This window comes from Nematolebias whitei, chromosome 15, assembly GCF_014905685.2.
Source record: "Nematolebias whitei isolate Nwh7 chromosome 15, NemWhi1, whole genome shotgun sequence".
Classification (NCBI taxonomy): Eukaryota; Metazoa; Chordata; class Actinopteri; order Cyprinodontiformes; family Rivulidae; genus Nematolebias; species Nematolebias whitei.
The window spans coordinates 21933068-21946642 of NC_056512.1; the positions used below are offsets into that span (position 1 = coordinate 21933068).

General features: G+C 39.8%; 2 protein-coding genes across 2 annotated transcripts in view; one reads left to right on the forward strand and one right to left on the reverse strand.

Moving 5' to 3' along the window:
• The window catches only part of LOC119421540 (galectin-1-like), a 14933-nt gene extending 10975 nt beyond the window's left edge, over positions 1 to 3958 (forward strand). Inside the window, exons 3-4 of the mRNA XM_037688886.1 lie at positions 3435 to 3606; positions 3812 to 3958. Of these exons, the coding sequence (XP_037544814.1) occupies positions 3435 to 3606; positions 3812 to 3958 (319 nt within the window). The remainder of the gene's footprint in view (positions 1 to 3434; positions 3607 to 3811) is intronic.
• Positions 3959 to 8593: 4635 nt separating this feature from the next.
• Positions 8594 to 13575, reverse strand: part of LOC119421099 (interferon-induced very large GTPase 1) — a 30775-nt gene continuing 25793 nt past the window's right edge. The window contains exon 2 of the mRNA XM_037688496.1: positions 8594 to 13324. Within this exon, the coding sequence (XP_037544424.1) occupies positions 8594 to 13324 (4731 nt within the window). The remainder of the gene's footprint in view (positions 13325 to 13575) is intronic.

A 13575-nucleotide genomic window follows, 5' to 3' on the forward strand; every position in this document is an offset into this window, starting at 1 on the left:
AGCCGGAGGACAGAGTTTTCAGCGTTTCCCTGAGACCGCCAACAGATGGCGCTCTAGGACAACAAATGGCAGAGCAAATGACGGTTTTGGCAGTGAATGTGTGTAGGTGACACGAGTTTGGAGTAAAACATCATTTTATGATGAAAGTGTCTATTTTTAACCTGTCTGTCAGCTCAGATGATCTGACAGTGGTTCTCTCTCACACCCTCCACACGAAATGAGCCGGTGGCAAGATGATTCCACGGCCGTCTCGCTGAGCTTCAGCCCCGTCCGTCAGAGACCGGCCCTCTTCATCCCGGCAACAGTGTACAACGTTTTTCCCAGAGATCCCCAGCAGATGGCGCCCTGGGCCAACAAATCCCAGAGCTCATGGGGGAAAAGATTCAAAATGATGGTCTGCGGAGGGTGTGTGTAAATATGACACAAATGTTAAATAAAACATCATTCAATGATCAAGTGTCTGTTTCTAGCCAGTCTGTAAGCTCGGATGAATCACAGCGGCTGCGCACACATCCTCCACACATAACGAGCCGGTGTCCTTAAATAAGGGTTTTTTAAACTCACCGTTGCTCCAAGACATGACGAGATGCTCACACGTCACAATGGTAAGCGAAATAACTCGTTGTCAACCCGAGCTGCACGATCCTCACCCAAGCGGTGTCAAATGTGCACTCACGCGACGCAAACATCCTTCACCCAAACAGCGTTGCGTTGATGATTGTGCACACACAGCTCCCCGGCGCTCACCGGCTCACATCGGCATAAATGTGGGACTGCAGGTCGGGTCCGGTGAAGGCCCTCGTTCTCAGCAAGAGCGACACACGAAGGGGGGATGCCACACAGTGGTAAAAATGGACTTGTCCCAACTTTTTGGGGATTTGTTGACGCCATGAAATTTGGAAACAACAGATTTTTCCCTTAAAATGATACATTCTCTCAATTTAAACTTTTGAGAACACAAATCACAGATCAAAAGTTTAAACTTAGAGAATGTATCATTTTAAGGGAAAAATCTGTTGTTTCCAAATTTTATGGCTTCAACAAATCCCCAAAAAGTTGGTACAAGTCCATTTTTACCACTGTGTGGAATCCCCCCTTCTTCTTACAACACTCAATAGACGTCTGGGGACAGAGGAGACCAGTTTCTCAAGTTTAGAAATAGGAATGCTCTTCCATTCATGTCTAATACAGGCCTCTAACTGTTCAATCGTCTTGGGCCTTCTTTGTCGCACCTTCCTCTTTATGATGCGTCAAATGTTCTCTATAGGTGAAAGATCTGGACTGCAGGCTGGCCATTTCAGTACCCGGATCCTTCTCCTACGTAGCCATGATGTTGTGATTGCTGCAGAATGTGGTCTGGCATTATCGTGTTGAAAAATGCAGGGTCTTCACTGAAAGAGATGACGTCTAGATGGGAGCATATGTTGTTCTAGAACCTGAACATAGTTCTCTGCATTAATGGTGCCTTTCCAGACATGCAAGCTGCCCATGCCACAAGCGCTCATGCAACCCCATACCATCAGTGATGCAGGCTTCTGAATGGAGCGTTGATAACAACTTGGGCTATCCTTGTCCTCTCTGGTCCGGATGACATGGCGTCCCAGTGTTCCATAAAGAACTTCAAATCGTGACTCATCTGATCACAGAACAGTCTTCCATTTTGCCACACTGCATTTTAAATGACCCCTGGCCCAGTACAAACATCTGAGCTTGTGGAGCTTGCTTAGAAATGCTTTCCTCTTTGCACTGTAGAGTTTCAGCTGGCAACGGCGGATGGCACGGTGGATTGTGTTCACTGACAATGCTTTCTGGAAGTATTCCTGAGCCCATTCCTTGACAGTGGCATTCCTGTTTGAGGTGCAGTGACGTTTAAGGGCCCGGAGATCACGAGCATCCAGTAGAGTTTAACGGCCTTGACCCTTACGCACAACGATTGTTCCAGATTCTCTGAATCTTTTGATGATGGTATGCACCGTTGATGATGATAACTTAAAAGTCTTTGCTATTTTACGCTGGGTAACACCATTCTGGTATTGCTGTACTATCTTTCTGTCCGTTAAGCTTAAGTCCGTTCTGTCCAGATCCGACCTTGAAAAACTAGTCCATGCATTTATTACAACCCGGCTGGACTACTGTAACTCGCTTTATGTTGGGGTTAGTCAGGCTTCGCTTTCATGTCTCCAGCTCGTACAAAATGCTGCAGCTCGGCTACTAACAGGACCTCACAGATTTGAGCACATTACTCTGGTTCTGTCCTCCCTTCACTGGCTTCCTGTACCTGTCATAGTTGATTTTAAAATTCTCCTGCTGACATTCAAGTGCATGAACGGCCTTGCACCATCATACCTCTCCAACCTTCTTCATCCTTATACTCCTTCTCGGGCTTTGAGATCATCAGACCAGATGCTTTTGGCCGTACCAAAAACCAGCTGAAGCTCAGAGGAGATCGAGCATTTGCAGTCGTGGGCCCTAAACTTTGGAACAATCTGCCCATCAACATTCGACAGGCCACCTCAGTCTCTGCTTTTAAATCTCTCCTAAAAACACATCTGTACTCATCGACATTTAACACAGGGTGATCAGATTTAGATCTAGTTTTTCATCGATGCTGATTCTGTTTATGCTTTTGTTATTATTCCTATTTAACACAAGGTCATCAGATCTGATTTAGTATTTCTGACTGATTTGTTTCTGACTGAGTTTATGCTTTTTGTTATTATTTCCTTGACTTTTGACACAACGTGATCTGATTTAGTATTTCATTGTTTCTAATTATGTTTTCGGTTTTATATTTTTATTTCATGTGCTGTAAATATATCTTGCTACTTTTTATTTGATGTGATATTTTTGTTAAGCACTTTGGTAACAGTTTCTGTTTTAAATGTGCTCTATAAATAAATCTGACTTGACTTGACTTTCTGCACAACAATGGTGGAATTGGTGATTCTCTTACCATCTTGGCTTCTGAGAGACACGGACACTCTGAGAAGCTCTTTTTATACCCAATCATGTTGTCTATTGACCTAATTAGTGTTAACTGGTCTTCCAGATGTTCGTTATATGCACAATTTCATTTTTCCAGCCACTTATTGCTACTTGTCTCAACTTTTTTGGGATTTGTTGACACTGTGAAATTTTGAATCAACATATTTTTCCTTTCAAATGTTACATTTACTTAGATTAAACTTTTGATCTGTCATCTATGTTATATTACAAATAAAATATTGGCATTTGCCATCTCCACATCATTGCATTCAGTTTTTATTCACAATTTGTTTAGTATCCCAACTTTTTTGGAATCCGGTTTGTATATATATATATAATTATGCTATGGTCTGATGATTTTTTTGCTTTACTAATAAATGTGTTTTTCAAAGCTCATCAAACACTTAATATCAAAGCAAATCTTATAAAATCTAATACGACCTGCTCAGATTTCAGATTGACCTTGGTTGGGACTCCGATGACCTGGCGTTGCACTTTAACCCCCGTTTCCATGATGACGCAGATGGTGCTGTCCTCGTGTGCAACTCAAAGGTTGCTGGTTGTTGGGGCGATGAGAAACGAGAAAAATACAACACTCTGCAGAAAGGAAGTGATGTAAAGGTGAGGAAACATGGCTTGAAGAAGCTAAATTAAGTGTTTGCTGTAGGAAAAGTATAAAAAGACGCCATAGATTTTTTTCAAGAAACGCTTTAAAGGGCTCAGCAATACCAAGCAAACACAAAATAAATTTCAGGTCATATTTAGGCATACAGATTTATTTGTGATATTTTTATTGAAGAATAAAGCACTTTTTAATTTTTTTTAGATTGAGGTAAAGCTGTCTGGAGATGTGTTTGAAGTGGAGCTTCCTGATGGACAGGAAGTCCAGTTTCCTAACCGTGTTGGTATGGACGTCATCACCTATATCAGAGTGGCAGGCGATTTCAAATTGACGAGCTTTAAGATCTGCTAGGAAACACAGCTGTTGTAACATGTGCATGTCTTTTGAACTGAATGCACCCGTAGTTAAAGATCCACTCTGAGAAACACCCAGATACTGTATGAAAATGTGTTTTTAGGAAAGCTCTCTGTAGTCCCTGGAATTAGTCAAAAAGGCATAAAATTGATGTAATATGTGGAGAGTCTTTAATTGTGTCAATGTTTTTCTTCCTTGACAATATGTTTACCCAGACCTGTCGACCCCAGATCAGCAAACTAACAAATCTCCTGCTTTTACTGTAGGTGATCACATCAGATCATTTAATCAGTACAACTGATCAGTAGCACTTGGCTGAAACTTTCCCCCTTAAATACTATAAAAGCAGCAAAGGTAGACTTGGTTTTTCACTCAGCTTTTCCTTGTTAGCTTCATTTTTGTTTAATAAATATTGTCATGATGGAATCTGTTGTGTTTTTGTACACCTGAAGTTAAATTTTAATAGTGTTCGATACAGGCAGCACGGTGGCACAGTTGGTAGAGCTGTTGCCTCTCACCAAGAAGGTCGCTGGCTCAAATTCTGGCCTGGGACCTTTCTGTGTGGAGTTTGCATGTTCTCTGCATGCATGCATGGGTTTTCTCCGGGTTCTTTGGTTTCCTCCCACAGACCAAAAACATGCATGTTAGTCTGACTGGTAACTCTAAATTGTCCCTAGGTGTGAGTGAAAGAGTGAATGGTTGTTTGCCTCGTTTGTCTCTATGAGTCCCTGTGATGGACTGGAAACCTTCCTGCTTGCTCTCGACAAAGATGGACACTTTTCCTCCCACTCCTGCCTCCCTCCTGCTTCTGCTCGCTTGTCATGTGAATCTTTTACAGAGCTTTCTTTACATATCTTCTGAATTGTAAATTATGGATCTGGTCAGCTGGTCTCTCAACGCAATTGATAAAATTTTCTCGACGAGAAGACAGGGCAAAGGAGAGCCCTCATGCCCTGAAGGGACACTCACAGCTGGATACATTATGGATTCCTGGGGCAGTGGAAGATGGTGTGTCTGTCCATATTGTCCGTTGAGGATGTAGAAGACAAGTACATAATTGGATTTATGATGACAGGTTTTTTGCTTTTTGGAATTGGGGGTATCTGGCATATCAACAAATTTGGAAGACGGTGGCAGCGGCTCTGGCAACTGTGAGGCTGCCTGCCTTGTGTGAAGGAATGTGCCGTGCTTCGAGCACTCAGACTCGGCTGCCTTGTGAACTAAGCTGTAAGCTGGACGCGATTTCTGAGAATTGCAGGCTACTTGTGGCCCCTGGAACTCGCTGGCAGGAAGGAATCGACCTTGCTACAAGCACAGCCCGGTGGAGTGACCACAAAATTTGGCTGTTTGGAGTCACCATTGAGATATACCAGCAGAACTATGAAGGCAGACAGAAAATCAAGTAGAGTCAGCCTGTTCCAGAATGGATGTTGTTATCTGAATCTGACTTCATCACTTGGTCTTGAATAGGCCAACTATCTCAAATTTCTCCTGGAGGTTATGTTAACAAGAAGCTCTGCTCTGGCCCCCCCCCCCCCCCCACACACACACACACACACCTTCCCGAGGACATCTGTGGACCTGTATCAGAGCTGAGCCGGATGATAGACGCTGTGCCATCTCTTATCAGGACTTTGGAACTCTGGTAGTGTCCGTGGACAAACTCATCGCCTTTGTTGGCCTCCTTATGCATAGATGTATTATGATGTCATTAGTATGTTGCTGTTTATGTGCGAGGTCTTTTTTTTGCAACTTGCACACTGTGCCCCGGCCAGGACATAGTGCAAGATACAATTATTTTTTATAATAAAATACATAAAATCAACTGCATTTGTGATTAATTTGGCATATCTGTGTGTATTACTGATTTGATGCCCTTTAAACACGAGAAAAGAACTCACGTTCAGGTTACATTAATTTGGGGTAAATAGAGACTGATTTTCCTCTCCGAGAGAGGTGGTGCCCAAACAACGAGGTTATTTGCATAATACATGCATATCTTATGAGCTTAACTCATAACTGATAATTAACAGTATATTTACACCCCATATCGCTACAGTACAAAAATGTGAAGTTATAAAAAACAAAAAAAGAAGAAACATTTCAAAACACAACAACGTTGTTTAATTTTAAGGATACTTTATCCAGATTTTACCTATGTGAACATTAGTGGTTGACGTTCTCATGTCCAGAATAATTTGTCAAAACCTCCACTAATGCCCTTTTAAAATGTTGGTTCTGTTATTCTTACCTGTGTCAGAAGAAAATGTAGTAAATTAACAGTCATAGTGGTCTTTCATTTTTTTTAACTGATGCCCAGTTTAGACATTGCTTTGACCATGTTTGCCTCTTATTACCCCTAAAAAGCAATTACCAGTAATCTGTGCACACGACCGACCAGAACATTCCCTGCAGCACTCATCCACACTTAAATCACCAAATCTATGCCTGCCCACTATAAGTAGAAGGTTGTTACATAGGCTGGTCTGAAATAATCACTTTCTTTTATAACATCATTCAGAGGAAAATTACTAAAATATCAAATTATTTTAACATTGAATTTTTATTTGTATTCTTTGTAAGAACTGTAAACCTAGTTGGGGTCTGAATCCTTCAATCAGTATTTGCCACCAGCTCAAACTCAACCAGTAATTTCTCTTGCCACTGATCCAGACGTGTGTGGGAGGTTCAGACCTGCTTGAGTTACCTACTGACAGCCCAACAACAAGCAAGCATCAACTTACCAATAATGAACAGGAAAATTTACCAGAAAAGTACAATTTTCACTTAAAAAGTACCTGAATGAGATAAGGCCAAATAGCTGCAGTTTTTATATTCACTTTGACGAGGAACAGTCAGTGAACCCAGAGAGGTCGTCAACCTGTCATCAGAGCTTACATCTCCAGGAGGCTCTTCTGTTCAAGCTCCACAAGCAAAAAACCTTGATTTCTATTGTGCACAGGAATTTTACAAACTCCTGTGATAATTATACATAAATAGTAAATTTACTGTATAGCACCTTTCTATCTTATCAACATACTCAAAGTGCTTTACACTACAGTCTGTGTCCCCATTTACCTGTTCATACAGCACTCTCCTATCAGTACAAAGATTAACCAGTGTTTTATACCATTCATACACCAATGGGACACACATCAGTGGCAATGAGAGGTTCAGTGTCTTGCCCAGGGTCACTTCAGCATGTAACTGCTAGAATTGAACCCCCAACTCTCGCATTGGAGGACAACTGCCACTCATAGCCATCCATAAAAAGGTAAATACTTACTCCTTCTCATGTTTAAAAATACTCAAATTAAATCACTTCATATGATCATGTATAAGGAATAACACTAGACACCTCCTATCCATGGTTATGAAAAGAAAAAAGGTACACTTAAAGTGAACACAAATGCATTTTGATTAATTTTTCCTCAGTTTCTACATTTCTTCTGGTCCAACTTGTCTAAAATATGTATCTCCCATCATTGGCTGAAACTGATGGTTCCCAGGATTTACAGCTCCATTCCTTCCAACTGCAGAAAGGAGTATCTGATTACAGGCCCAGGTAACAGAAAGACCTCCATATGGGTACATTGGGCCATCTTGGAGTGGGGTCAGTGCCTGGTATGGTCCAGTTTTGTGGCCAGCAGGAGTGGGACTGACTTCTGATGATGCATGTTCTCATAAGCAGTCTCGGCTGGTGGATTAGTGTCAGTTCCTGCCTAATAATCTGAAGCTTCACCTTTTTTCATGTCTGTCCACATAATTGTGTTTGTCTATAAAAGTAGGAACTTTTTCAAGTTTTCACCTCTGGGTCCCTTGAACATCTTAAAAAGAACAAAGACCTTTACAAGAAGAGTCACTGAAAGGTATCTTTATTACTTTATAGGATATTTATATTCTTCTGCAAAATCATTAGTTCATTATTGCAAAGCACAAAGCTCATTTAAAATGGATGTACTGTAATTGAATAAGTGGAAAAAAACCGATAAAAATACAAATTATTTCATTGGTTAAATATTGAGCTAAACACCATTTTTAACCAACATTCTTTCAACAAAGTGAACAACAACAAAAACAATTTCAAAACAATAAAACCATCAACACGGGACTAGTTTTTTGTTTCTTTTAAAATAATTTTGTGACACATTGATCAGAATGACAGTTTGAACATACATTATACTGTATATTATAACTCCATTTTATGAGGAAATTGTAATTAAAAAAGAACTAAAAAAAAGTTTAAACATACTATGAAATACAATTGTTCTGTTAGATAAAGTAAAACAAATATATGTGTTGGGTTATTTCCCTAATTATATAAATGCCATGATGTTAATGTCATGAAAAATAAAGTAGCTGAGAAACACAATAATCATCAGTTTATCTTATTTGAATGAATAACAAGAAAGTAAAAATAAAATGTTTCGTTTTATGGGCTCTCACACAACATATTATAGCTCAACTTTATAGTTTACTGAATGAAAGCACACGTTAATCAAATTAAAAACAGGGTAACCTTATAGATTTCAGAGGAACTTCACACCAGTCTTTTTAATATTAGGGCATGTTTTATTTAAATGTTGAAAGCCTCTTAAGTGAACCATTTGGGCACTGATTCTGATTTGTTTTTCACAAGTTGCACATCTCGTCCAGACTTTCAATGGCTTCTTGTTTACTGTATTTTTTCCATTCACTGGGTATTTCTCCTCCACCCTGAAATTTCATTTTATAGTAGTCTTCAAGTTCCTTTTGAAAGTGACACACAAACCACTTCCAGTATGTCAGCATAGATGCATCGGCAGTGATGCTCCATGACTCATATCTCTCCCCAGCTTTTGGATATTGTTTATAAGGAAAAATCTCATCTGAGTTATAGTTGGGATAGAAGCGTCCATCACTTGCCACTAAAGTGGTGCAGAAATCAATGACCAGATCCACTGTGCCTCTTGTGTGCCAGCCTTCAATTCCAGATGGTCGATGAAAAGGAACAGTGTGTTTTTCAGGACTGTGGTTTTTCAGGGTGTTGGTACAAACTGCTGAACAGAACGGACACCTTTCCCAGCAGCAGTTGCACAGCTGATCAATGAGGATTTGATCGGGTTTCTGTCTGCACTCCATCACCTTCTCCAGGGAGAGGTTGTTCATCTCCACAGTTATGTCAACAAGGCTTTTCTCCATCTCTTCTTTAAGAAAGTCAAAAGTGTTGATATCACTGAAGTTCTGACAATAAATGGCGTCAAGAGTTAGGTTGGGTTTCAGTAAACTGGAAAACTCCTTCACCCACATGTCTGTGTCTCCTTGGTTCGTTTTGACTTTCTCCGTTGCCTCAAATAAAACTTGACTGACAAATTTACCAATGTTATTTACATTTTTCATCAGAATATTCAGGGATTTCTCTGTGTGTGTTGTGAACATGTATTTCTGCACTTCGTCTTTGATAAATGTTTCAACTTGTGTTCTTGGATTTCTGATGTAGGTGACAAAGTTGTTAAAATCTTTTTCTGTAAGTGATGCCAGCACATGTTTCTCCAAGTTCAACCTGTTCCCACTGAATGCTGGGAAACTGCACCTCATCTCTCCAGCAATATCAATGCCAGTTTTGTTACAGGCAGCCTCAACAGCAGAAACCTTCAGTTTTTCACACATCATTTCTCCAAACACAACAGCAGAGGAGTTTCCTTTACAGTAACTCCTGAAAATGTTGTAATATTCCATTTTCTTACTGTTCAAATAAGTGAGTGCATCATTGTTATCTTTGTATGTCTTGTGAGACTTTAAAATCCAATTTGCTGCACTGTCAAACACATACAGTGACAAATCAACTAGAAACTCCTTTTTAAGTGTAAATTTCTGTCCTAACTGAAACTCTGCTGCTCTCTTTAGGACATTTTGCCCCACTTCGTGCAAATAAGTTGAGCTGTAACCTCTTGTTGCAACAGGTTTGCTCATAATGTACTTCAGACATTGTTGTTCAACACGAAAAATGAATCCTCTGATTGCGTTCTGCTGGTCATATTGACAGAATTTTGCTTTCAGATAATTTATCATGCTCTTCTTTGAGGTTATGTATTCAGAATAATCTCCAACTTGTGACAAATTTTTGTATCTCCGACTACTTTTTGATTCTTCAATGAGTTGCCATTCAGTGCCAAGGTCTTGAAGGACAGTGAACTGATCTTTCTCCAAGTTTATGTTTTTAATGGGTTCTGTATCTGAAGTTAATTCTGTAACCCAGTGTCTCCAAACTACATTGAATTGTTGTTCAAGTTCCACTTCATCGTCTACCATGAATTTTAGCTTGTGTGCGAGCTCTTTGCTCTTTTGGAGCAGGTTCTTCTCAAACTCTGGCTTTTTCATGTCAAGTTTTTTACGAGCTTTCTTCTGCTGGATAACTTCGTCCAGTTTTATCTTCACTCCTCTAACAAGCTCATCATGAAACTCTTTGATTTTGGTTTCAAATTGTTTATGCCACTGAACCAAAATGTCTTTCTCTTTGTTCGTCTCAAAGTAAGTTGCAATATTTGTATTTATTTCTTCATACATTTTCCTCATTTCTTTGAAAAGACAACTGAGCTCAAGATTTTCAAGTTGCCCCTTCTCAATTTTGTGATAAAACTGGTTTTCAATTGTCAGCATCTCACTTCTCAGGGCCCAAGTCCAGTTCCCATACTGAACCTCAAGTTCTCTATATGTTGCTATTTCTTGGGTATTTTTGAAACTAAAAACAAAGTGTTCATTCATCAAAGCATTCCACAAGTCCTTAATTTTGCTGTTTAAATGTGACAAAGTGACTCCAGAAGACGGTGAAGCCTTCGACAGGATAACTTTTCTCAATTCTTGGGCACTCTCACTATAACCTGGATTTGGAGGAGCCATTGGAGGACTTCCCTCCCAGAGCTGGGCAAAGTATTTCACATCCTTTTGCACATCAAATGCAATGACATCACTGAAACACTTAACATCGCACATCTCCTCTTTGGCAGCAAGTTTAGCCATCTTGTCCAGTTTTTCTAGCAAGCGTCTTTTTCCTTCCATGTTTTTCTCTGCGGCTGCAATGTCTGTAACATTCTGATGAACAAACACGCAACTTGGAGAAAGATTTACTTTCTTCATCCTCATAAAAGCCTGAACAACAATCTGCAGGACATCTTGCATCTCAGCTGGATTCTCACCAAAGATGTTGATTAACGTCATGTTTCCAAGGCCAACAACAAATGTTGCCAGTTCATTGTCATGATGAAGAGTGGTATTACCCTCTAACTCAAGAGCACGGAGTCCTTCAGTGTCCACAACTAAAATATAATCAAACTTGAAATCGTTCTTGATTTCGTCCGACAGTTTAACCAGTTGCATGTAGGCCCCTTTGGTGCACCTCCCAGCACTCACTGCAAACTGCAGTCCAAACATGGCGTTCAGCATTGTTGACTTTCCACTGCTTTGTACACCCAAAACTGACAACACAAAAACTCTTCGGTCACCCAGTTTCTTGATGACTTCCTGTATAAGACTGGAGATCCACGTTAAAGGCACATGACCTGCATCACCATCCATCAGCTCCATCGGGTGTCCTGATATCATCAGATCTGCAGCCAGCTCAGGGTATTTAGTCCATTCAGTATGTTGGCTCTCTGTTTGTTTCTTCTGAGATTTATGGGCTTCATAGATCTGTCCCATTTCTCTGAAGAGGTGCTCTAGGCCAAAGGTTGCTGATTGCAGCATTTTAGACAACTTTTCAAGCTCAGTTTGTTTGCATCTTAACTTGTCAGATTTGTCATGTTTCTTCTTGAGATCTAAGACCTCAGACCAGGTTTCATCATATTTTTGGAGAATTGAGGACAGATCATCTGTAGAGAGGGCATCAATGAAGATCTGAGTCCATTTCAAGAAATATTCTCTGTCTTTTGATGGTAAACTTATGAGACTGTTGGTGAATAACTCCATCAGCATTCTATTGGGTTTCTTACTGGAAACAGTGCATTGGCTCTGCCGTAGTAGCATTTGTTGGGAAGTTTTCTGAGCTTTTTCTTTTTCAATGTGTCCTTTGAGATGGTGTATTTCCTTGTTTATTTTGCACCAATCATGCCAAAGCTGCCCTTGACAAGGGAGAAATTGATTTTTGATATTGATGATATCATGTCCCTCAATCACTTTCACAGTTTTCATTGATGCAGATTTTCCCATATGGCAAACAGTCTTGTTTTCATCCACTGTGACTCCAGAGACTTTGGTCAGGGATTCAAGTTGGAAAGATGTGTGGGGTCCAGACAAAGTCTTTCCAATAATCTTCTTAATTTCTTCAGAAACATCTGCCTGGTTTCTGTCTTTTAGACCCAGTTTGTATTTTAGTGGTTTCATCTGAACTTCACTACAGTCATTATCACCAATAAGAATTATTAGAGGTTTTGAAGACTTGTACAGGGTGGAGATGATTGTACTACTTTCCTGACTTTTCTCCAAAGTTGGTACAAGAACAACAATGACTGAAGCTTTTTCAGTCAGTATTTCACGTTGCCTTTCAACCAACAGAGAATCACCATGAAGATTACAGAAGGCAATGCAGTTTGTAAAGGAATCATTGGGTTTTCCAGAAGGGCAGTACCAGGCAATCTCTGTCACACCATCCATCAGATGACGAGATTTGGTACTTCCTGGACAGTTTCTGTGGAAGAATGTGTTGTGGCGGTCATTGATCAAGGTGTTCATCAGCTGTGATTTAGACACACACAATGAACCCAGGCGGAAAAATAAAATCATGGGAGTTTCAGCTTTGTAGATTGGCATGCTCCTCATGGTGACCGTTACTGAATTGTTTTTGTTTTCAGTAATCTTCCATGTTCTGGTTATTTGTCTAAATGTCCACAAAGGACACTCAGTATTCATTGTAACAGGGTCAGGAACAAGCAAAGGTAAGGCATACTGACACTGAGACAACTTTGTGATCATTTTTTGTTTAAGAAAACTGTCTGAGCAGTGAAAAACTGCCATTTGAACATCCATTGGGTGCACATGTGTCTCTTTAGACTGGTTCATCTCCACACAGCTATTAAAAAGAGCAGCCAAATCATCATCATCATTTGTATCGACTCGGTCAGACACAGGAAAAGCCTGTACTTTGCTTGAATTTGAATGTTCTTGCCGTACAGGAATGTATCTGGCTCTGTAATCTAACATCATTAACCTCTGAAGAAAAGTTTGAGCAAGATCTTTTTCAGAAATGTCAGTATTCTGTTTCTCAAGTCGACCTATTTTAAGAAAGTCTTCTTGTGATAACTTCTGTTCTTTGTTTTGAAGATTAAGTCTTCTCAGCAGTGTTTCTGTTTCTTTTGGATATTTCATTATGTTTTCCTCTTTATGTAAAAGCTGTAAATGGAAAAACAAAAACAATTTACCATAATGCTTAAAATGTGAAAATATTTTTAAAACCTGTGAATCAAAGAAGTGTTTTACCTTTTTGTTTCCACTTGTATTCATTTTTAGGGCACCTACAAATAAATCAAAGATTTAGCAAATTAGTCAAAATTCATATGTTCTTTCAAAGATTGCCTATATTCAGACTATTTTCTAACACACACACACACACACACACACACACACACACACACACACACACA